The sequence below is a fragment of the Rhinoderma darwinii genome, chromosome 11 (assembly GCF_050947455.1).
Source record: "Rhinoderma darwinii isolate aRhiDar2 chromosome 11, aRhiDar2.hap1, whole genome shotgun sequence".
Taxonomy (NCBI): domain Eukaryota; kingdom Metazoa; phylum Chordata; class Amphibia; order Anura; family Rhinodermatidae; genus Rhinoderma; species Rhinoderma darwinii.
Genome location: NC_134697.1, coordinates 13344062 through 13370397, shown reverse-complemented (window position 1 = coordinate 13370397; position 26336 = coordinate 13344062). Strand labels below are relative to the sequence as shown.

Here is a 26336-nt window from a genome sequence, read left to right as displayed (position 1 = left end):
CCTAGACTGGAGCAAACCCGAACATTAGACCTGGACAACAGAAGATTCATTTCTTGGCCCTTTGCCTGTAAATTGCGCCTCATCCAGATAGGAACCAAGGATATTTTGATCATGCCAAGAATATTTAATCTAAAAAATAATTCATGAATAGAAAGTGTATGCAAATGTTAAAAATCAATGTGCTCAATATACTGGTACATTTAATCAATAGTCCTGATTTCTAGATTATTGGATGCCGAATTACAGGAATTTCACTGTATGTAAATTTCAGCACTTGGGAGTTGTTGCAGTGGCTATAAGGGTCAGTTCACACGTAGCCTAAATACATTGATTTTCCGCAACGGATTTCGCTGCGGAAAACCCGCAGCATAATTTAATAGCACCAAAGTGGATAAGATTGAACAAATCTCCTCCGCGCGCTGCGTAAATGATAAGCGGAAAAAAACGCTCAGAAATTGATCTGCGTTTCTTTAATCCGCAGCATGTCAATTGTATTTGCGTAATCGCTGTTATTTGTTGAGGGTTGGCCCCCATTGAAATTAAATGGGGAAGTAATACCTGCAACAAAGTGCAGATGTTTCGGGGGTTTTTTCGGCGGAAAAGCAGTGATACTGCCACAAAAAAACGCAACTCAGGAAAAAAAAACAAAAAAACTTATACTTACCCAGAATTCTGTATTTCTTCATCCAGGCTGGCTTCCTCGGATGACATTTCATCCCATGTGACTGCTGCAGCCAATCACAGGCTGCAGCGGTCACATGTGATAAATCGTTATCCCAGGAGGCCGACCTGCAGTACGGCAGAGGAATGGTCGCCATGGCTACGTAAGTATCAAACTTTTTTTTTTTTTAATTGCATTTTTTTACAGCGGACATTCAGGCCGAAAAACTGCACCACAATTTGGTGCGGTTTTTCCTCCGGAATTCCCAGCGGCGCCCAGGGCGGATACGCCGTGTGGTTTTACGCAGCGTATCCGCCCTGTGCGAACACAGCCTAATGGTTTTCACACAGTTCTCCCAGATTCAGATATAATAACATTTGGTTCTCTACCAAAAAAAAAAAAGATTTTCGGTTCTTGCAATATTCTCTTCGACTTCTCGCTCGTGAACAGAACCTTTATTGATAAAATTCTCTCTCTATTGGCACGGCTGCTTCTCTATCGACGAGATCCTCGCTGTGTTGACAAGACTTTGCTCAGGTTTTCAACAAGATTTACTCCCACAGCTCAATGAGATACAAGGAAGTGTCCGCCCCTTCCCAGGTGCTTATAAACAGGTGGAGTACAATGAGTTGCAGCAGGTGAGAGCCCTACCTGTGTGCTGGCATGTACCTCAAGCTGATAACCCTGAGCCTGGCGCTCCTGTGCCTCATCGATGGAGGGACATCTGAGCCGTAAGTTGGAGAATAACTTCATATTATACTTTATAGCGCAGGATTAGGCAGTCTGTGTTTTGTAGAACTTAAAATTCCAGCAAAATAAGCAGAGGTTAGTTTCATATACTAAAGACTACTTGTGTCCTAAAACATGATGGGGTATGTGGTTCTCTTACACAGTATCACGCATGATGGCTTAGATACATTGGCTGAGCAGATGATCATACACGGTAGGCTTAGATATACCACTTAGCAGACAGTACTGCCCATGATAAGCCTAGATACGTCAGCTGAACAGACAGTATCACGCATGATATGCTTAGATACACTGAGCAAACTCTATCATGCATGATGGCTTTAGATATGTCTGCTCGGCAGACTGTATCAAATGTGATCTGCTTAGATACAAAGATTAAACCGCACAATTTTACTTATGATAGGCTTAGATACATTGGCTGAGCAGACCATAGTATACATGATAGGCTTAGATATACCACTTAGCGGACAGTATTGCATGTGATAGGCCTAGATACAACAGCTGAACAGACAGTATCACACGTGATATGCTTAGATGCAAGGATTAACCTGCACAATATCACTCATGATCGGCTTAGATACACCAGCTCACAAGATGGTAAAAAGATTAGGCTTAGATACAGCCATTTAGCAGCACCGTATCACTCATGAGACTAAGGTATGCTGACTGATAGTTTTAGATACATCAGCTGAGCAGACCGTATCAAACATGATCTGCTTAGATACAAGGATTTGTGAGCACAGTATCACTCATGATTACTGTATGGCCGTGTTAAAGGGTAATTAAATGATCAATGAACTTCTGATGTGACATATCAGATGTTTTGATTGGTGGGGGTCTGAGCACTGGGACCCCTGGAAATCGCTAAAAAAAAGAGGCAAAAGCGTTCGTGTGAGCGCTGAGCCTTTTTGCTTCTGATTGGCTTTTTCCAGAAAGCCGATTTAGCGGATTACGGGCTCCTAGACTTTCTATTGAGTCCATACACCAAGTGCTCATCTTTCTGGGTGCTATATGGTTGTTGTTTAGTGTGGTCTTGCTGCGTTATGACACTGCTGTTGGGGTGGAATTGTGACCGTGTTATTTTATTTTCCTCTCCAGGCCTTATTCACACGAGCGTGTGCATTTTGCGCACGCAAAAAATGCAGTGATTTGCGTGCGTTGCACTTCCGTGTGTCATCAGTGACTGGTGCGTGGCTACGTGATTTTCACGCATATGCAATGCTTATGACACGTGGTTTTGAAGTTTAGAAAAAGAAATCAAGGAAGTGCTTTTATTTTTTCCATTTCTTTATCTCATGTTGTGAGAATCGTACGGAAGTGCTTCCGTGTGCGATTTCTTTTTTTTTTTTTTTTTTTTTTTTTTTCACACGCACCCATTGACTTCAATGGGTCCGTGATGCGCGAAAAATGGCCAAGTATAGGACATGTCGTGGGTTTTACGCAGCGGACACACACTGCGTGAAAATCCCAGCCTGTCTGAACGGCCCCATTCACTAACATTTTTCATGCGCGTATCACGGACGTAATACATGTTCGTGTGAATAAGGTCTAACCTAAAATAGCACAGGGTCTTAAATGTTTTTCCAGGTCTTGCAGAAGACCTGATTAGGAGCCACCTTTTTTTATTCAAACATGATCCAGTCAGTGCCCGTGTCCTATTACTTTATATGGAAAACTAGTGCAAAAAAGTGTCAGCTTTGGCTGAAAATCAGATTACTGCCTTCATTAACCATCCATGAAAGGCGCCAGTGGAACTTATTGACTTAATATATAAAATAGTTTGGTAACCAGATCTGCAAACCCTTATTTTTTTGCAGGACTAAAATTTGCAATTGATGCTTGCCGTTGCCTCATTCTCATCTGCCCGTATGTGACCCACCACTAAAATTCTGTACTAGACTTTCTGCCCCCTTAAGTTTCTCGCTGGCGTTTGATGCTTTAGAGGATTGCAAACCCTATTACTCTAAGGCCTCATGCCCACGTCCGTTATTTTCTTCTGGGTACTATCTGTTTTTTTTTAACTGATTGCACACAGACACGTTAATTTCTATGGGGCCATGCGCACTTCCATTGTTTTGACTGTTCCGTTCTTTAGTTCCATCAAAAGTAGAACATGTCCTACTTTTGTCTGTGGTTCAGTGTCGGTCTTGCCTGTTGAAGCCTATAGGTCTGTCAAAACAACGTACGACACGCTGAAGGCATCCGTGTTCCGTCCGTTTTTCACGGATTAGTTGCAAAGTAACGGCAGGGTGCGCCAAAGTTCCCTGCATTCAACACACAAGATGGATTTTAATGGACAGTTTAAAACCAGAGCACAACTTCCTTTAAAACAGAGTGAAAACTGAAACCACACGAAGGTCATAACTAACACACTGATCCGTTTTAAACGGAGGTGAAAACGGTGAAGGATGTGTGCGTGAGGCGTGACTATCGTATTCCCTAGATAGACTTGGAACTTGTCCACACGTAATGGAATTGCTTCAGAAAATTCTGCGGCAACTCAGTTGAAAGTAGCAGACATTCCGCTGCGGCGAAAACGCACCATTTTCTGCATTTTTGTGTGCAGAAAATGGTGCGTATTTTGCTGCGTTTCTCATAATGTTGTGAGATGGAGACATCTCCTCGGAAAAATGCAGCAATTCAATCTGCTCTCCGTATCAGGAATGGCGTGGTACAAAAAATACGCACAGCAGGTCAATTTCTGGTCGGAATTTTCTAAGCAGCGTGTGGATTGGTTAAATCTCACCCACTTTCCTGATGCGTATTTTCTGTCCGCAATTCCGGATGGTAAGTACGCAGCCATTCCGCTACATGTGGACGAGCCCTCATACACTCAGATTTAAGTTGCACTAGAATAGGTTCCCCGCCTCACGGACTAAGAACATTTTTTTTCTTAGGAGTAGATTACTGCTCTAGATACTAACAACCTCCAACATGTCTAAATAATAAGTGGATGTCTAAATGTATTGGATGATTTGCGTAAAAAAAACTAGTACCACAGCGTTACCCGCTCATGTATTGAGTTGACGCCTCTTAAACACACCCAAAGCCTGGAAATTAATGAGGTTAAAATACAAAGACATTATGCAAGGTGTCAAAACAAAAAGGTGTGAACTTCTACTGGTCCTCTGGAGGGTCAAATGGGTGCCAAACCTTCTGTAAGAGGGAAGGACTTGGGTTCTTAATTGCATATTACTTACCCCATGCACACAACCGTAAAAAAATCTCCGTAACTGCGGACCGTAATACGGTCCACAATTACGGACCCACTGCTTCTATTGGCCGCGGACACCTTTCTGTATCGCTACAGATAGGTGTCCGTGCTGGGAATTATGGGGTGTCCCACTTTTCGTATTTTACGGACTGTGCTCACATACTTTGTATGGGAGAACGGCCCGACAATGTGGGCTGCAGCCGTGCCTGCAATCGCGGGCCGTGATTACGGGCATGGCCGTGTGCATGAGACCTTAATCACAGCCAAGGACCTGAAGCAAAGGGGGGTTGGCAAAAGAAAATGTGTAATTTATTCTGGATTGTATCATACTATTGGCTGGTGATTTGATATGTTTGAGTTTACATGTTAAATAGCAAATCTGACTTCTTAGTAGTAAAAATAAAACCAGGGATGATGGAATTTTTTTAAAATTTTAATGCAGCTTACAATAGGCAATAAACAAGTTCGTTTTTATGCAGTTTCGGGCCGACTTCTTTGAACCCACGACTGATGAAAGGATGATCTTGTAACATGCCAGTGAGCAAGATGGAATGTGAGATCTCTCAATAGAAGCCATTCTATCCAGTAAATCATAACTGAATGACCAGAGCCAGCTGTTAACTAAACCAGTCCTCGAAGATACAATTAATATAAAATGACTAAATATGTTATTTATGTTAATTATGAACGAATAAAAAAAAGATATATAAATATCTACCTTATCTGTATCGATTATCCATCTATCTCCTTCCTTGGCTCTTGGTAGGAGGAGCAAGTGACGAGGAGATGTAGACTATGGTCCAATCAAATGGAGGGATTAATTAATTGGTGGTCAGCCATACAGAGAACTTGGGACTCCATCAATAGTAGCCAAGTTCTGAAGGGTTTATCTTCATGATCGGTATCTTGTAATACCTCTATGAATTTTTTTTAGGAAGTGTGCCCAAGCATGTCTGGTTGTACGGGTCACTGACAAAAAAACGCACCATGTGCCTACACCCCCCAGGCATGGGTGAATGTGCCAGGGCTACTGCCATTCTAGATTAAATCAGACTATTATATGAAGACTAGATGAGAGCTGCAGCTCTTTGTTTGGTCAGATTGGAACGCAAGACCCCTATTCTAGAAGACAGCAATGCTTCCACTACAGAGATCTGAACCATTGCACGTACTGACGCCTCTGAGTCAATTGGTTTTTCAGTAGTTGCTATGTAATTGCTGGATATAAAGTAAATGTAATAGATCCTACACATAATAAAATCTACTGAAAACCTGTTCTTGCACTCAGGTCCTATTAATGCAGTTTAAGGGTTGAGTGTAAATTACTTTAATTATAAGTTGCTCTGCCCTGTATGGGTGTCTATAGGTTTACGAAATTCTATGTGGAAATCGGCCATGACATGTGCTTGCCTAGTCAAATAAAAGGCATGGAGAAAAACAATCTAATAATTCATAGAATTTCCAATGATTTGTACTAGAACATTAATCTAGAAATATTATAGACTCTATATTGGATGCAAATGACCCTCCTCCTAATCAGCTGTTTAGCAAGTTGCTAATTGTAACCCTTAGGCCTGATTCACACGAATGTGTTAAACATCCGTGAGACGACCGTTGACACAGCGGCCGTCCCACGGACCTATGTTGTTCAATGTGGCCGTTCGCACAGCCGTTGTTTCAGCGGACCGTGGGAAAATGGGACATGTCCTATCTTTTCACGCATCCCTCCATAGACTCTCAACTATGGTGCATGCGTGACATTGCGTCCTGCTGAGCACGGATGCACCTCGGAAGTTAAAAACTGCAGTTTTTCACGTCCGAGATGTGCAACGCTCGTGTGAATTGGGCCTTAGTAGACGTACCAAGTCATGGCTACCTTCAAATGGGCCCACCAGATGAGAGGATTCTAGGGGTTTCCCTACATCACGGGGGCAGACATACCATTGGAGCAACCTGTGCAGCTGCACAGGGGGCCCAGTAAGTAACGGGGCCCATTGCCACCTTTGTAGGAAGCTGCTTATGTCTACAGCTCACAATTACTGATGCATTGCTAAAGAAACATAAGGGAGTGCTCTATGATGAGCCTGCCCCCCCCCCTTCCTTTATACAGAGTAGGCATTTCCAATTTCATTTAATCATACTCTCAGGTTATTCCCATAATAAATAAACCCTAGTGGTGAGGAGTTGTCTCCATAGTCTGGTCTGAATGGGGTTATCTTCTGCTGGACCTATGGGTCCATTGTTGTCAGTCTGGGCGTATGTTAGGATCATCTGGTTGGCAGAGTCTGATCTTGATCTTTCACCAAACATCCTTCCTACTCTACCCACACAATTCTTCCTCATCCTGACGCTTTCGGAAAGACGTAGGACAGAACTCGCATCTCGCACCTCAGTGAACTTCTCTCGGCAAAGAGCCAAGCTAATAAATGGTTCTTCCTTGGTAACATTGGGTCTCCTTCACCCTCACCACCCTACCTCCTCAGTTCCAGTGCCGCACTGCACCGTGCTCTTCTAGCTGCTCTGTGCATCTGGTAGCCGCTTTGCATCTCCTGACAACCACTGCTTGAATGTCTTGGTGCCGTCGCCTTGTCCTCATATCTGGTAATTCTTGGCTCTGGCCCTTTTTGCTCCCTTCCTTCCTTCGTTTTTTTTTTTTCCGTCTGCTTGTCCCTTTTTTAAGTGCAGTCTGGGGCTTCTAACTCCGACCCTTTGGGCTACGTTTGTTTCTTCTCTGGTACTACTGCTATTACCCTCACCTCTTCCGGGTGGTTTCTGTAGTACGGTCTCTAGTGAATGCAGACTATCTGGGAGATATCCGTCTATGTGAACTACTATAATATATTGGTGGTATGAATTAAAAATATGTGAAAGGGGACTTCTGTGTCATAGCAAATTGGCTAACCTTTGTATTCCAAACCGCTTCTTCTTGTTTCCCTGTAGACAATGTGCCTTCTCAATCCCAGCTTTGCTGAAGAGTGAAGAAATGGCCAAAGGATGTTTAGAGGTCAAGCGGCACTTGGAACCTGTTGGTGTAGATGTAATCCTTGAGGTCAGCGGTGTGAATTACACAATCCTCAGCCAGCAGGTGCCAGTGGAGAACACCTTCATATGTCAAGAATTTCAGGTTTGTCCCAGATTTAAGTTTTTAGCAGATTATTAAGTTTGGTATTTACAGAGTTTGTCCAAAAAGAGTTTTATGGGATGTTATATGATATGGAGAAGGGGCTGGTATTTGAGCCAATAAACAAGAACTAGATCTGGATCTTCAAATGAGGTGGTCATGACATGGGCAATAACTCTCCATTTAATTGCAAGACCAATCCCTTTCTACTGATTCATCTTTCGGAATGATGAGGGTTCCTGCTATCAATATTTGTTATGTTTGTTAGAAATTTCATTAGTGTTTTCGGCAAAGCCCTTTAGGTCTTATCCACTGAATGCAATTAAGATCATTATGAGATTCTACACATGACACCATCAAATAAAAAAAGATTAATTCCGTTTCTGTTTATTTTTTTTCTTCTATCAGGTCCCAAAGTTACTTTCTGCCGCCCCTGTCTTTCTTACATTCAGTGCAGTTGCCACTAATTTCAGCTATACAGCCCGCAGGGCTGTGGTGGTGGCTCCGACAGGAAAAACGACATTAATCCAGTTAGAAAAGTCCATTTTCAAGCCTGGACAGACCGGTAAGTTGACACTTCACTTGATTGATCAGTCCATTGTTTTGGGTTTTTAACTGATCTTAATTGGTTCCCTTGACCTAAAATACTTGACGGGGTCATTCTGTCTTGTTGCAGTGGCCAATTTTGTAAAAGTGACCGTGTAATGTAAAGTTTCAAGTTCTCCCAGTTACACATGCTTGAGAGGCTCCTGAACGTAGCTTTTTGATGTGCTTGGGATGTGTTAATAAATACTATTATATTTTTGCCATATTGATGCTGTCAAGTTTTGTTGTGAATTCTTTGATAATTTCTCATACCTCACAACAGTCCATAGGTGTGTGCGCCTATTTGCAATTGGCGTTTCCAGGTAGATTTAGGTTCCCATATGCTATTTCCTCCATTCATATCAGTAGCCATATTGGTGTGCCGGAATGATCCAAGAGACCTCCTGGCACACCCCATTAACTTATTCTTGCCATCAAAAGTAACACCACCTTTGAACAGCATGCCAAATGCAATTGTGAACATAGCCTTATATACAGTGGCCTGGTCGGGCCCTTTGTCCGGTGTGCAAAAATATTTTTGCAGTGGTTTTAATTATTGGCTCACCGTCTCTTTTCGGGCACTTTTTGATGTTTCTTTAACCCAGAATCTGACCTTACTACTTTCACAGGTGTTCTCACCAAGGAGGTACTGGGAGCCGTCATTGAAGGGCTTATATATATATATATATATATATATATATATATATATATATATATATATATATATATATATATATTTACCATTATCCAGGATTTAGTTCAGTCCAAGCTTTGTTTCTAAATACCAAAGCCAAGGCATATAGGCTTGTTGGCATCCCTTCTGGCACCCAGGGCTTGATACATTAGCAGGGATGTCACTGTATAGCTAGAAGTTAACTATTTGGAGGATTAAAAAAGCAATCGGGAGAAAATCATCAAAAAATATCCTGCTATATTTAAGGGTTCAGTTTAGAAATTCATGACTGATTTATTCCTTTATTTTACAGTGCATTTGAATGTGATTGCATTGAATAATAATTTACAGCTAGTGGAGGACATGGTGAGTATACGCTGTTTGTCTGTGCTATGAGTGTCTTCACTAGGGGGGAGAATATATACAAAGAATATTTCACTGCTGAAACTTCTAATGTGGACCACCATTTCTAAAGATTGATTCCTGCTCTGGAGGGCTAAACAGTCCTCTGAAATAAGATAGCAAAGTTACAAGCGTTCCTCGAAGTATCTACAATACTGGGACTATCCAAACCTACAGCATTGAGGTTCAGCATGGGTCCCCATTAAAAGCTTAGGGCCCTTCTGCACTGCATTTTCCCTTCTGTTTGACTTATTCATTGGGAAAGCTCCAGACTCATACGTAAAACATACCCATTCTACTGACAAAGGCTAAAAGTCCTTTTGGCCTCTGCCAGGCGGTATACAGCTGGTATGACTTTTTTCAGCTGGCTGGAAAGGGTAGTCGTCTACGCTATTCTATCCAGAGGTGTCTAGTAAAAAAAAGAGGCATCCATTAGATGTACAATGTGACAAGCCACTGTATGGCATAAGTTACAGGCTTTTGTTAAATGTATACCTCTGGAAGCTCTAGTGACTGAACTGACCGTATATGGACAGTTACCATATATGGACCGTTATGTCACTGGAGCTTCCCTGGGCAAAGTTAGAAAGCCGCTTAGGGTCCCCAAACACAGCAACACTATTTTAAAGCGGGTGCAGTCGGGGGACTCTGGCTATGGGCTGAAGTAGGGGGGTTACAAGCTAGACACCGTACCGCTCCTGACATTGCAGGGCTGGGGGAATCCAATATAGCCGTGCATCCATCTGATGAAGAGGGTCTAAGAGTGAGTGAGGGACAACAGAGGGCTCATGGGTGGAGGGCAACGTATCTAGGCAAGGGGGCTGTATAGGTGACTTAGGTCATTGTATGCCTATACAGTGGGATACATTGCAGCTTTCAGTTAGAGCTGTATGTCCTCTTGACTTATTCCTCCGACAGAATACTGAAAACGCAGTGTGAAAGGGAACTTACAATAGTGTTTGTACTATAAGGTGAGCATAGAAACACTATCTCCCTTTGAGTCCCACATTACAGGCATTACTCGTTTCTCCTTCTTGGGAGTGTAAGTGGCAATACACTGTCAATAGCTGTCGGCCCAGCTCTTGTTTACAGTGGGGAGTAAATTGCAGCCAGACACCTCTAATAGCCGCTTATATCCTCCGGGAACAAAAGGATCGCGTCTTAAAATTCAACAGGTCGCCATACACATCAGATGGTCGACTGACCCGCCGAAAATGGCAGGTTCTAACAACACTAATTTAAAGTGTATGGGGGGGGGGGGGGGTCTTGAGTCATAGTGGGCAACTCGTCTACTTGACAAGCATAGATCATGTTAATCTAGATTCTGCCCAGGTTTGCTTGTCGCTGGCCCTGATAAATAACTCTTTGGACATGCTGTGAACCTCTTCTTCTTTAACCACTCAAATTGCTGCATTCTTATGGTTAACAAAAACCTGAAGTCTAATTCTGTTATAGTAGTTATATTCGTGTGTGTGTGTATATAGGGGGCAGTAATATAGTAATCTTGTATATGAGAGCAGTATTATAGTAGTTATAGTCTTGTATATAGGGGGCAGTATTATAGTAGTTATATTCTTGTATATAGGAGGCAGTATTATAGTAGTTATATTCTTGTATATAGGAGCAGTATTATAGTAGTTATATTCTTGTATATAGAAGCAGTATTATAGTAGTTATATTCTTGTATATAGCGAGCAGTATTATAGTAGTTATATTCTCGTACATAGGGGGCGGTATTTTAGTTCTTGCATTTTCTGCATAGTTATAATTTTCTTCATCTCCCTTTCTTCTTAGTATCCGCTTATCTACGTACAGGTAAGAAAATGGAGTGGTCGTTGAATATAATTTGTGTCTCCATATGTCTTTGTTGCGTGTATGAAAACCTCTTTAGCCCTAGTTCAGTTTTTTTGCAAGCCGAAAAATCTGCCTAAAATTCCTTCAGGGATTTTGTGGCAGATTTTGATCTGCTGGCAGGAAACTTGCTGCGTTTTTCAGCTGCGGCCGTTGAGCGCCACAGGCAACAAAAGTTGCGAAAACCGCCTTTGCCTGCCCATTGAAGTCAATGGGTAGTCAGACAAATTCCTGAAAAAAGGGCACAACTTTTTTATTTTTTTGGGCACTGATTCAGACTGTTTCCACGTCAAAATCAGTGCTAAATAACTGAGTTGACCCTTAGACTTATTTGACGTGCTTAAGATTTACGGAGTTGCACGAAGCTAAACTATATCGTAAGTTTGACAAAAAAAAGATTTTCCCTGTTGCAGTCCTATTCTGACTTGTAGATGCGGGATATTGTCAATTGATACTTCACAGACCTGATAGACAGTCAGTGCTCTTTGTAATAGGAGTAATTGTAATCCAAGTGCTTAACGCTGCCGTATTATACACGTAACTTCCCCATACAGTACACATAAAAAATGCTACCGTGCTGTACACCACTAAAAACAAAGCATGTCCATATAGTGACTTCATTATCAGAATGCTCCCATTAAATGCCAGTCTTTTATAAATGACCATTGTGTCCAATTGTATTTCTATTAATATTATTCTATAAATCCTGGATCTTTATGTACATTCTATTAGTTAAGATTTATATTTTTTTTTTTTTCTTGTGTGCGCATGCATGGTTTTTGTTCTACATGTATATAGGACCCTTCTGGGAACCGTCTCTTTCAATGGGTAAACCAGCAAACCGAGAACAGCATTCTGTCGTTAGACTTTGATATACTCGATGATCCAGACCTTGGAACGTACCAGTTCACAATTGAAAGACAGTCTCAAAGCCCAGTTACTAAAAGATTCACAGTTGATGAGTATGGTATGTACCGAATTATTATTATTCTAGTCTTTTTAATTTTAGAAGCAGTAGTTTATCTTTACTGGCCTTCAATAGCCCGGTGTGAACTCTCCTCACCTCCCAGGACAGGATTAATATGTGCGGGCCATAAATTCCCCCCCCCCCTGTACTTTCTAACTGTATAAGGCGGGGAGTAGGGGTATGCTGCTGCAACATTTCATCAGGTTATATGTAAGCACACATGCTGAGAGGGGAGGAAGGAGCAGGGGGGAGTGGAGACATCTGATTGGCCCAGCGCACATCACAGCTCTTACATCACATCAGGAAGAGCCCGCCCACTCAGCGAGCATGGACAGAGAAGATCTAACCTTTACAGAAACCAATAAAGAGAAGGCAAAACATATGCAGTTTAGACTTGTGATCGGGCTGAACTACATCTAATATTTATCTACAGCTGCCTAAGGAGGGAGAGGAATTTTTATTTTTAATTTAGTAATAGTTACATGTTAAAGGGCTAGTCCCGCCACAGGCTTTCTTGGCATATCCACAGAATATGCTATAAATGCCTGATGGGTGCAGAACTTGGGTCTGGTGACCCTGTTTAGATTCCCGCTTGGCTCATTCTCCATATAACTTAAATGGAAAGGTGGCAATGCTAGACTCTCCCCATTGAGGTCTATGTCCGTTATGGAAAGAGCTGAGCAAGCAAAAACTCAGCTCTTTGGGGTAAATCCTAATCTCCTATAACCTTTTTAGTTTATAGTCATGTGCACAAGTCCTAACTGTGTCGGACTCTGAGCTTTCTCTTAGTAACTACATTTATTAATTTAACAGAGCATAAGATAACGGGGACCTTCTCCACAAAAAGGGGCGATCCAAAGGGCGTAATCCCCTTTAGGTCATTACAGCTGGTACTGAGCATTTGGATCTAGTATTGGCTCAAATGGTACCACAACAATAAGGGATAATATGGTTTGAAGCTACTCCTAAGATATTGGTCATAACAGACCTTTGCGTTTCTAAATCCACTTGACTATAAACATTACTGCTGATTCAGATCTGACATTTTTGACCAATGGACAGTCTATTTTAGAATTATGTTATTGAATACTGATCTTTTCAGGATTTTACACAAAATATCACCATTGTTCACCCTCTTGTGTTTCAGTTTTGCCCAACTTTGGGTCAGAAGTATCCGCTCCCAATTCCATAACCATCCTGGACAACACCTTGTCATACAAAGTCACTGCCCGGTAAGTGCCCCCTAAACCAGAAACGTGCCACAGTCCTAATAACCAGTTTTCTATACAAAACCTTTAAGGTAATTTATCCTTGTCTAGGTTTAGAACTATTTTATTAGGTGTCAACAGGATTTCAATCAGTAATTTGATAGTGTATTCATAGAGGAATCCGTGCAGGAAATACAGTACTCTATTCCACAAACTGACAACTTGTGACACAGCCGGGGGCACGGCTAGAGGGGGTGCAGAAATAGCAGTTGTGCCAAATTGGGCCCAAAGGTCGCTCTGACATATAGGAAGACACCAGCATTTAAAATAACACAAGGTTGGTGAGTGATGTAGCAGATTTTGCATAGGGGGCCGAGCTTAAGGGTATGTGCACACGGGTAGACTAGCTGCCAACTTTCCGCAACTCATTTAACTAAATAAAATCTGCAGCATAATACAGCAGCAGCAAAGTGGAGATTTGAACAAATCTCATCCACATGCTGCAGAAACCATCTTCTGAGAAAACGTACATAAAACCCGCGACAAATATCAAATGTGGTTTTTGCAGAGGAAAATCTGATTCCGACACAATTTCAAATCTTAAAAAATAAAAAAAATCTATACATAACACACCCCACACACTGCATTATTTATCGCAAGGATGTATGGTTCCTAGGTCGTGGCCCCCAATAGGTGGTCGGACTGCAGATGGCGGGTACAAAACATATTGCGGTCAAATAGATGTGAGTTTGTAACAGGCGGGCAGCGTCATGTCCAGAGAAGGTCAGGCCAGAAGTCCGTAAACTAATAAATCCGATTTAAGCGAAGTATAGCCAAATTTTGGGCCATACCCAGGCAACGGCAGACATAAACGCCAGGAATCTCACCACCGGGGCTGATGACTAAGCAACTACCTACAGGTCGAGTGCTCCTATAAAGTGATACTAATGCTCGCCCTCTGCTGGCCTCTAGCAGCAATGCAGTTGTGACACCAGCCTTACTATACTGAGTCTCTTTATGCCTATACATTTATGGAGGAGAGCAGGGCCACTAATAAAAATATGGCTACTCTTCTCTTATGCATTGGACAGAAGATGCTTGACTTGTCCATCCCTTCCTTGTAATGATACATTATTTAGTGGGGTGCAATGTTCAGGATGACAATCGAACTGAGGAACCCAGTGGTACTCCTATGGGTATAGCATGTAAAACGAAAACTATGAAGGTACAACCCAAGAAGACAAACTCCATTTAGCATTGTCTTTTGCCCAAGAAGCAATGACACAAATACTATTGTGTAATATCTGCATCTCACTTATACTATTCCAGTTAGGTATTAAGCTTTGTCTTCTCTCCTAGGTACACCTACGGCCAGGGAGTCCCTGGAGAGGTCACCGGAAGAGTATGCAGACCACCGATAAATTATTACCCAGGAAATTCCTGCAACCGGAACCCAGATGGCCTCTGCGTACCCATCTCTGGATTAGTAAGTACACCTAGAACTAAAATCGTAAAGACATCAAATTTGCAGACATGGCTAATGATGGCTTATCATTCACTACTGAAGTGGGCACCACTGGCTTTGAGGGCCGGGACACCCACACATGGTGCCAAAACATAGGGTAGTTCATATGAAACAGCTGCCTTCACTAGTTCATTGATCATGAATATTTTTTTTAGGCAACTAAATGGCATTTATTTTGGCACCTTATGGCAATGTTATCTGTGCACTGTATGGTACTGTTTAGGCACTGCATGGTGGTGCAAATCAGTTGCTGCATTATTGAGCACTATAAGGAACATCTTTTCAGGGTGCAAAAAAAAAGGGCACAGAGCAATCCAAGTTCCATGTTTTTGTGTAGTCATGCGTTCGTATCTGACCAGGGCACCATCTGCATGGAGACTGAAAGCAAGAACTGGTGTGGCAGTTCTCTATCCATCTTACTATGCTGATACACCCTTTAATAATATTTTTGTTAATCTGCCTAACAGTTGGATTCCAATGGTACATTAAGTGGAGAACTTGAACTGACCCCTTTCCAACTTGATCGGTCCGGATACAATATGGGACTTAATCTACAAATAACTGTGACTGAAGAAGGCTCAGGTAAAGGAAATGTCGTCTTGATTTATGTTTCGATGACTGAATACAATGTTAACGTGGACCAAACCACTCAATGCTCTCCGATCCTTCTTACCATGGCTCCGAGATACATTAAAGTCTTCTAAAATGTACAAGTCATATACTTATGTATGGCAGCTGTGATCTTGATAGATACATATAAGTTACCTGCCTTATAAGTAGTTTCTCTTTAATAGGAATCCAAGTGACTGAGTCAAAGTTCATCAGCATCACCAGCCTGTTGGGTCGTGTGTCTTTTAACCGTGAGAACATGGATACGTATTACAAAAAGGGTATTCCCTTTTATACAGAGGTAAGTCCATTCCTAAAGTGTCTATCCAACTCTTTTTCAAACTCCAGGGTGAAGTTTGTGAAATGGTGACTATATCATCTTCATGAGAAATGGACATGGTGGAAGTGCTGGTGGCTTCGGCCAACCACCATAAATGACGCTACGGGAATTCTATGGGGTCATAGATTTCCAGCTTTGTTGCACCACCGCTCATCCATCAGAAGTACGTTTCTCTGCCCAAGCCATCCAAACTTTTATGTGGACATTACCTACCTAAAAAATTTGGGTGGAAAATTCTAACTCCTTCCCGATCGCCCACTGTCTTTTGATGGCAGGTGGTGCAGGTCCATAATCTACAGCGACTCCCTGCAGAATAGGCCTACGAGGGCTCCAAAGAGCTCCTGCACTTAGAGAGGCCTATTGAATACAGCTGGGATGGGAGGAAACTCCGACCCCCAGCTGTCTAACCCTTTGATCGCCACAGCATGATCAAAGGGGACTATCCTCTTCGATCACGTCATGGGGAACCCAATAATCTGATACTGGGGGATTCTCTGCAGTAAGCCCTGGAGACCTAGAAAAGACCCCAGGGCTGTCCTGTATGCCTGCTGTTAGGACACACTATGGCACCGGCCTGCTTCATAGTTACACCGCACACTGCTAATGTGTTATTATAATGTGAAATGAAAATAAAGTTCTCTTCATGGGATTATTATTTGCTACCTTTTTTTTAATGTCCAAAAAAGTAATTAATTAGCTAAATATATTTTACTGTCCATGCGTTACATAAACTAATCTACACACATTCAATATCTACACAACTGTTTAATTGAACAAACTAGGCAAAATGTTTTTTTTTATAATGTACACCCACACTGTGCAGGAAAAATATACAATTTCTCCCGCGTAAAACAAAGCCTCAGACAGCCACGTCGATGAAATATTAAAGTAATGGCGGCTGAAAGGCAGAGGCAAAAAAACCTAAATGTAGCTGGGCATTAAGGCCTTTTCAGGCCTGGTCATTAAGGGGTTAAGAACAAAAAATGTTGACCATATTTTTAACCTCAAATGTATTACATTTTTTTCAGTTAACTGCAGTTGATGGACTTGGAAATCCACTGAGTGACCAGATCATTGAATTGCAAGTAGATGGGAAAACTCTTAAGAATCTCACCACAGATGCCAATGGCAAAGCCCAGGACTTCATCGATACCTCCAATCTGGAGCAATCGGTGGTTAATATTCAGGTGAGTGGATGAGATGCAACATTCGATCTTCCTGCAGGGCTGGGTAATGTATAAAAAGATTACTGTGACTTACACCTAGCACAATGCCTGCTCAGCTTCTTGTTGGTTAGGGCCAGGGGTTGATCCAGAGATTATTCCAAATATATTTAAAGGAGTTGTCCATAATTAGAAAAACATGGCTGCATTTCAATTTAATTAAAAAAATAAAACTACACCACACCTGTCCACAGGTTGTTTGCTATTGCAGCCTAGTCTCATTCACTGTAGACTAGCTGCAATACCAGGTGCTACCTCTGGACGGATAAGGCGCTTATTTTTTTAAGGCTTTCTCCTAATCCTGGACGAACTTTTAAAAGATTCTTCTAATATTTTCTGCAATGTCAATTAGAGATCATAAATCCATATGGGTGGCCTGGACACTCTTGTTTCTTGATTCACTGAATTCATTTTAGATTTGATGGCTAATATATCATGTGCATATGATGCAATTTATCCAGAAAAATTGCAGAAGATCTTGATGTATCACATAGCAGTGTTTTAATATAATATATTATAAATAACATACCTGCATAATTTTTTTATTCCCCCCCCCCCCCCCCCCCCCCAATGCTGCTTCTAGGTATTTCAACATGGAGTCCATGGCTGCAGAAAAATGCAATAGAAGAGTTAATGCTCCTCTTATTGGTTGATCGCTAACGTCATAGCTCCTACTTGTTGTGTACATTGCTGGAGAGCAGCAGGGGGCGCTTTACCTCAATGCCATGGAACCCTACACACCTAGAAAATGAGCAATTTACAGGAACATACTCACGCGTGCTATTAATTCTATATTTTAGCATTGGGTTTTAGTTCTGCAAAAGTCAGACCACTGAACAGTGATTTAAGATCCATCCCCAACTTAGTTGGGTCTGTTACAAGGCATAGAATGCAAAAGTGTTTTTTTTCTAGCCGTAGATATATGGTCGTGTACTTCCAGGCAGGTCCGGTGTGGTCTAAGGATCACAACAAACTGGACTATTACATGCTACGATTTTCATCAGTTGAGTAGTTAAGAAATCTAAAATTACTATTTTTTTTTTTACTATCTCATGGTAGCGGGGCCGGCCTTAGGGGTATGAGACCTGTGCGGTCGCACAGGGTGCATTGCCTGTCACTACTGAAGGAGGTACCAATGGCACTGATGGCCTGGACACCAGGATCTTGCATTCCCTAGTTTGCTTGGGAAGCATTATTTGGGCACTACATGGTACACCATAACAGGGGTACTGCATAGGGCATCCAGAAACCTAAGGCCAGTCCAGAATGGTAACGTGAGACTAGGCCTCCTAACACAGATGACTACTTTTTTTTTTTTTTTTTTTTGTTCTAATCTCAGTAAATTTTGTTTTCATAGTCTTACTTTTATTTTATTTTTTATTTTCCCCAGGTCATTTACAAGAATGTCGAGCAATGTTATGATTCTAACTATATAGTGCCCACTTATTCCAATGACGTCTACTCCATCACACGCTTCTATTCTCGGTCTGGTAGCTTTGTGAATATAGAAGGGCCTAAAGGGGAGCTACAATGCGGACAAACCTATACTCTTAAAGTCAAGTACATATTTGGTAAATCAGGACTTCAAGAAGGTGAAACCACCGCACATTTCAACTACATGGTGAGTATATTCAGCGACGAGGTCGGATACAAGCGATCGTGGAAACGACAATAACTGCAACCACTAAAGACATTCCAAGAAACCGATTTAACCAGATTTATTACGAATTTTAATATTTAGACATTATACATCCGTTGTCGGTCACTATGTTGCCATTTGAGCACTATGGCGGTGTTACCACTCAGGCAACCTACTGTAGTATATGGGGGTAGGGGCATCAGGAGAGTACCACACAGAGGACCATTCAACATTAAGGCCGGGTTCCCACGTAGCGTAAACGCTGCAGAATTTCCGCAATATAATTCTGTGTGGAAATTCCACAGCATCTACAGTAGTGAATGAGATTTAGTCAACCTCATGCCCACGCTGCGTGAGCGTTAATTGACCTGCGATGCAGAGTTTACTTCCGCAGCATGTCCATTTATGCTGCGTTTTTCTGTTGTGGGTTTTCATCGTTGAATTCAATGGGGATGCTAAACCTGCAACAAAGTTTTGTGGCTTTTTCGCAGCGATTACGCTGCAAAAATCGCAGAGTTGTGCAGTGGAAATTCCATCCAAAAAAACAGATGGAAGGTGCTGCGGGTTCCAGGTCTGATACACTCCGTGATTTTTACAGTGTATCCGGCTCGTGGGAACTCTGCCTTAGGCTGCCCTGCTTTAACCTATACATTAGTCAAGTCTAACTTCTATGTCAAGTCACCTTTATGTCAAGCCTCATTTTCTAAGGACATGTTTGTTTTTATTTTTGCTCATTTCTGTAGATCATGTCAAGGACCAAGATTGTAGAATTTGGTCAAATTCCAGCAGATCTGACCAACTGTGAGTATTACTATATTAAGTAAATGTCCACTTTTTTTTTTTTTTCATAAAATAGTTTTTGGGTTAAACGTTCTGTGCTGATTCCTTAAAAGAGTTTTACAGGATTAGGAATAACATGGGTGTTTTTTTTCCCCAGAGACAGTGTTGCATTTGTCCATATGTCAATGGGACTGATCTGCAATACCACACACAACCTCTAGACCGGTGTGGCACTGTTTCAGGAAGAAAGCAGCCATGTGTTTCTAATACTGGACACCCCCCCCCCCCTTTAATATATCTTTTTTTGTATTCAGAGTTCAAAACCCCCTTTTAGACAAAGCTGATCAAATTGTGTGAGCCCACCTTCCACTGGGCAACCACTATCTATTTATCACTCCTATCTATTGACTGGTTTGTTTTACTCCTACATTACAGCTTTGCAAGGGGAATTTCTCATTAATGTGCCAATCACTTCGGAGCATGTTCCAGTTATTGACGTTGTGGTCTACTACATGATGGCGAAAGAGGTTGTGACCGACACGATTAGTCTCAATACGGAGAAGTGCTTTAGTAATCAGGTAAAGAAAAATTCAAAGACAGTTTTTGTCTGGTATGGGCCAGTTCTCCCATGTAGCTCTGGCCTTACAACTGTCCATCTTTAGGCCTCATGCACACAACCTTAATTCTCACCTGTAATTGCGGATGAAATAGTGGACCAATTAATTTCTATTGGCCACTGACACCTTTCCGTATGTTTACGGATTTGTCCGGGCCGTAGAAATGATCCGCAAATTATAGAACATGTCCTATTCTTGCCTGCAGAGGCGGAACGGACTCGCCCATAGAAGTCTACGGACTCTTACACAATTGTGGACCGCTACGGATGTGTAGCCATCGGATCCGTGTTTTCAGACCGTAAAAACCCATACCGTCATGTGCATGAGGCCTTAGCTAAAAACTTCCTCTGACTGAATCTACAACATAAAAGCAAGAAATAGTAAAGTCAGAGAATGCAGACAAATTCCACTGTGTACAGAATGAAGCTCCATACAGATGTGTATTTTTTGCATTGTATGATATAAAAGCTGCTGTAGTGTATAAAAATGGTATCTTGATTTGGTCAAGAAAGAGGATGGCTATGAAGTTACATTGGAACAGTGTCAAGGAGATAAAAAGCAAAATTTAAGGGATTTATTTGGGGGCATTAGTCTGCAGATATCATTTCTCTACAATCTGCGGTTTAGAGATGGAAAAGAAAATGCCCTAATTTAAATAGTTTACTTTTTCTTGAACAAAATAAACTTGACTCCTTCAGACTAATTCTTCTATTATTACTTTGTATACTAGAGATAAGTAAACATGGTGTACATAAGCAAAGACATATTGGTTTTTTTTCCATCTGTGCCTTGGGTTCAATAGGTTTTTTCCATCTGTGACCCAGTGCACCTAATAAATTTCGCTCAATTTAAGTATGAATTCCTGTGAGGATCTTTCCTAGAAAATTCAGTTTTCCATTGGACCTAGGAAGAGTGCACTAATAACTCGAATAGCGGTGTGAAACATTACTTGTGTAATGGCCTCAAAATAGATAAGTGGCGCCCCTTTTTGCTCTATAAAAACAAAAAAAACTTGGAGCCATGGAAAAATTGTGCCCCATTACTACAGGGTAGCCTTAGGAGGAAAAAGTTGATACTGACATTGACTCAGATATTTGTAGTCCGGTCTCAACAGAACACCTTATCTCTTCCAAGTAATTTACATATCCGACTAGTAAGCTTTCCTCTGCAACATCGTTATTTCTGTCCAGGAGACTCCTAATCAACAGTGTGGTGATTAGTCAAAAGCTTCCAGGGACACTGATAGGATAGCTGTTAGTGCAACTTCTACAGCATAGGGAATTGCTCAAAGTAAACTTGCCAAAAGACGGTGGTGGTAGTAGAACTAATCCTTTAAGATCAAGGAAGAGAAAACCGGTGGTGGCCTCTAGACGTTGGTCATGACCTGGAGGATAATAAGTGCTGGACAGGATCTGGGAAGGAGGTCCTGCTGAGGAGTTGGATTCAGAGGTGCAGGGATGTGCTCAGGATCTTATCAGTGACATTTATTTTGCCTCTCAGGGCGGTAATAGAGGCAATGGCCCCAGATTTTGTCTTCATCCCACCAGGCGATGCGTCCCTGACCTGGTGTAACTTTTTTTGCTCCAAGCCTGTGTTGGTTCAATAGGGTACAATACATTGAAGCAATGGCCTATCTCGATTGAGTCCATTCTACAGATTTTTATTGACTACTTTTTTTATTTTATTTCAGTATTCTTTGCAATTCTCTGAAGAGAGAGGAGCACCTGGTTCCACTGTTAACTTGGAGATTACTTCAGCATCACGTTCTCTGTGTGCCGTGAGGATCTACGATTCAAGCCTTCTGCTTTTAAACCAAGAAGAGCCTCTCACACCTGCAACGGTAAAATACTTTGTGGGAGGGTTAATCGAAAAGTAGAAGAATTGCCAATGGCAACCAGTCAGATCGCAGCTCTCAATTTACAAAGGCTTCTAGTGCAAGCAACCACTTTATTTGTTATGGGGATTTACTTCAATTTCCCCTGGTATTTTTGAAAATCTCTCAACCTCTAAGGTTAGGTTCAGACTTTTTTGCAGGCAGAAAATTTGCCTCAAAATTCAGTTAAAAATTTTGAGGCAGATTTTGCTTTGCCTGCACGCCGATTTTTTTTTTTTTTTTTTTTTTTTTTTTTTTTTTTTTTTTTTTTTTGCCCGCAGCTACTGAGCGCCGATGGGCAAAAACGCAGTGAAATACGCTTTCTCTGCCTTCCATTGATGTCAATGGGAGGTCAGAGACAAACACCCGAAGATAGGGCATGTTGCTGCTTTTTCCTGCGAGACTGTTTTTCCGCTCGCGGGGGGAAAAAACGCCTCCCATAGAAATCAATTGGAGGCATTTTCGGCTGTTTTTTGGTGTGTTTTCTGATGCAGTTTCCGCATCAAATGTGTCAAAACTCCATGTGAACATACCCTTAGACTTGCTTGGCTTTTTTTTTTTTTTTTTTTTATTCTGACTAACTTCCTGTACTGGTGACTAGGTTGTTCGTACATGGATTAGATAAAGTTGTTTTGGTCACCAGTAGTTATTCTGTGAAGCACAGAGCATTGACAATGTATGACAAAAAGGAAAGATGTCCCATCGATGCTAAAGCAGATGGGGAGACCAGTCAAAAGAAATAGGGTTGAGGATTGGTACTCTTGGCAAAAACTCCATGTCTAAAAGGAATTTGGCTTAATAAATCTACAGTAATTTGTAGGTCATGATCAGGTTCTGCTCTGGTAGGAAACAAGTCGGTGATCTGATGGGGGCACATAAAAAAAAAAAAAGATAATTGTAACCCTTATGGCACTGACACTAATCATCTAGATGGATGAGTACTACAGCCATCGATTCAGACTTGAAGGGTTTCCCCAAGACTATATAATTTGATGGGCGATAAATGTTTGATAAGGGTGTTCAAACCTCCGGGACCACTGCAGATCAACCCAATGATTGGGGCCACTTAACAGTGGCACCATCTGCTTGTCCATACGAGTGGTGGTGCCTCGTATTGCAGCTTGCCCCATTCAGTTGAAAGGGCCATAAAATGTGCATGGTGTGCCACACATACCGTACACTATCCCTTCTCCCATGAAGTACACCCTAACCACATGGCCTGAGCATGCCCATTCCAATATGAGAAGTGCAAAATCTTAAAGAATATACTGACCAGTTGGCACTTATTGCCCCATAGCAGACAACAAAACCAAAGGTAGGACTCTTCATGACTAGATGACCTTTCTCTTTCAGGTGTATTCTTCTCTACAATACAACAGTCTATATGGCTACGACATCGCAGGATACAATGTAGCTCCACCTGAACCTCCCTGTATCGATTCTAATAAACAGGTCCTGATTGATGGTTTGTACTATACACCGACCGCCTTCCCCAATGAAGGAGACACCACTGAGCAGTTGAGAGTGAGTATGTGTACTCTGGACACGCAGAATTATTATTGGACATCCCAGCTATGAAATGGGCAGTGTGTCTAGGACAGAGGGTGCCGGCCATGTTTTCCTCTTCTGTATTCAGAATAATTACTTTTTAGACTTCTCTCATTGTATAAGATGGGAAAACTTTGAAGCCTATTGCTTATCTGCGTTCCAAGCAAATCGGCCCGGTTCCGTGTAGTTGTAGGAATGAGTTTTCTGGTTTAAGACACTTTGCAATGTCAATGAACAGAAAGGGATGAGTGAGAAACACTCAGGAAGACTGACTTAAAGTTTTAGCTAGACCTGGTATAGGATAGAATTTTTATTTGGGGGGGGTATAGATTTTTGGAATTGACTTTGTTTCTATTGTCTTTATATCGTGGTGATATGTGTTTTCTGTGTCTTTCAGAGTGTCGGTCTACATCTTATTACAGAAACCAGATTGGGAAAACCTACGTTGTGCGGGCAGCCTACTTTTTTTGGACGACCACCTGTCTGGAATGGCGGGTTAAATACTGCAAATATTCTAGCTTTCAGTTCTGTGGATGGTAATCCTCTTCTGTAATGTTTGTGACTGTCTATTGCGCTTGTATGAAGGCTTACATACTGTTTAACATTTGTATAAGTTCTGGATTGATGACACAACTATTATTCTTTAATGCAGCAAGGCCCGCAGAAGCATTTGCAGTTTCCAGTGATCAGGGTGCTACTAATGAGATCAACAGTGTGCGGGATAAATTTCCTGAATTATGGTTTTTCAATAAAACTTATATTGGGTAAGTGTTTAACAAACGGTAAAGTCTTAGTTAAAAAATGTATAATTTAAAATATTAAAGTGACTATCCCTCCTTGGGTAGATGAGGTGCAGATATTTGTAACCTGTGCTTTTTGGGTATTTTTCGTTTATTTGCCTAATGCATATTTTTACTCTATGTGGCACTTGAGTGGGCAGGCTCCTCCTGACATGATAGTTTTGTGTTGTCTCCCCACCATTGTGGGGACCGCTATGGGGCATTATACTGTTGGGGCAGCTATGGAGAGCACTACTGTGTGGGGGCAGTAATCCCCACAAACTATTATACAAATTCCCCCCCCCCCTTCCCCACAATTTTTTATAAAGAATATCCCCCATACACACATCAGTTGGTATGTTCACACGCTGAGCCAAAAACTTCTGACAATACGGAGCTGTTTTCAAGGGAAACGTTGATTTCAGAAACTTTATATCATCCTGCTGGGGATTGTCTAAGGTACTTGGGTTTTAGGACTCATTGGGGGATACACCGGCTCCCGGTAGGTTAGTCTTGGCCTGCTGCACTTGCATTTGTGTTTTTTTGTGTTCTGGAATCCAAGTTTATTGCCTTTTTTATTCTGTCTGTTTTCAAAGTTTCTTAAACTTTGTTTTATTTTTCTCTCACAGGGAAAGTGGTTTACTTTCTTTACCATTGGAGGTTCCTGGCACCATCACTGAATGGAAAGGCGACATGATCTGTTTGGATCATGGGTCTGGTTTTGGGATGACCCAATACCCGGCCAACTTCACCTCCTTCCAGGAGTTCTTTGTAGCCGACTTTCTTCCTTATTCCTTTGTCCGAGGGGAGACCCTCATTGTAAGAGTTGTGATATCCAATTACTTGAACAAATGTGCCAAGGTGAGCTTTCAGTGTTGTGTGGTTTATACTCGTCAGGGGTGAAGCCGGGGGGAGGCAGGGTGGTGGGATCAAGACAAGAAAAGTTTAGTGTCTTACCCACTACGTTTTTCATTGTAAACTATGCTCCAGATATTGAATTCCCGATGTTAAAAAGGTGGTCATATGCAGATAACGCATATTACAGCACGAAGTCTGCTCTGCTCCACAGTTTTTACACCGGACAGGAGAGCAACCTTTTCTATATGGAAAAGTGTCGGCATAAACACCATGTCCGACTTTGCGTTGTTTTTAGTCTGCATTAGATTTATCTACATATGTTTGCCCTGTTGATGAAGCCAACGCACACTGCACTGGGGAGAGCAACGAGGCTTAATACACCCAGGGCATTGCCCAACCTTTATCTCTGCCAGGGTATGTAGATACGAGAGGCTTGGTGCCTCCTTTGGCATCCAGCACTCAGAGCACATGCCCCGCTAGCCCTCTTTGCTACAAACCCAGAGAGCGGCACACCTCTCGTAGAGTGCACTCCTAATAATTATCACCCATTGCTTGCATTCACTAAAAGAAAGGTGGGTCTTTTTAAAAAAAATAAAAAATAATTAAAAACACAGGACTTATAATAATCAAATTTGCCTTCAGAGACTGCCCATAATACATTAAATTCTGCCAGATGCTCTGCCCCATCAGTTTTACCCGGCTTCTTTTGGCTTTGAGAACTGTTAAGACGGGCCATAGGTTGTAATGCAAGTCTATGACTTTTACTGATGGGACCCGAGCAGTCATGGAGCTCTGTAGAGTTCGGAAGCTAGTGGGAGTCTCCGTGCCCAGACCTCTTCTAATGGAAACGTCCGGCATGTCCCTATGATGTCCCTATCATCTAAAGTACCAAAAACCATAATGTAATACATCTCTGGGTAACCCCAGTACTTAAAACATTTTAAAAACTAATATCTAACATACAAATGGAGTAGCTTTAAAGTGAACGTGGGAAGAAATGGCTCCTCATCTGATCTACTGCACCACAAACTGGCATTCTTTTGGTTTCCTACATTACCATAAGGTTAGTGCAGGGGTATCTAGAGTTCTGGCAGGGCATGTTCCCCCCCCCTC

At 41.8% G+C, this 26336-nt stretch overlaps 1 protein-coding gene across 1 annotated transcript in view; it reads left to right on the top strand.

Moving 5' to 3' along the window:
* The first annotated feature begins 816 nt into the window (after positions 1-816).
* The window catches only part of LOC142663871 (ovostatin-like), a 44266-nt gene continuing 18746 nt past the window's right edge, over positions 817-26336 (top strand). The window contains exons 1-19 of the mRNA XM_075842704.1: positions 817-824; positions 7566-7749; positions 8155-8311; positions 9318-9370; positions 11201-11221; positions 12056-12224; positions 13372-13456; positions 14792-14918; positions 15425-15539; positions 15752-15867; positions 16935-17093; positions 18520-18750; positions 19512-19569; positions 19984-20126; positions 21856-22005; positions 23392-23562; positions 23984-24122; positions 24239-24350; positions 24995-25226. Coding sequence (XP_075698819.1) covers positions 817-824; positions 7566-7749; positions 8155-8311; positions 9318-9370; positions 11201-11221; positions 12056-12224; positions 13372-13456; positions 14792-14918; positions 15425-15539; positions 15752-15867; positions 16935-17093; positions 18520-18750; positions 19512-19569; positions 19984-20126; positions 21856-22005; positions 23392-23562; positions 23984-24122; positions 24239-24350; positions 24995-25226 — 2430 coding nt within the window. The remainder of the gene's footprint in view (positions 825-7565; positions 7750-8154; positions 8312-9317; positions 9371-11200; positions 11222-12055; positions 12225-13371; positions 13457-14791; positions 14919-15424; positions 15540-15751; positions 15868-16934; positions 17094-18519; positions 18751-19511; positions 19570-19983; positions 20127-21855; positions 22006-23391; positions 23563-23983; positions 24123-24238; positions 24351-24994; positions 25227-26336) is intronic.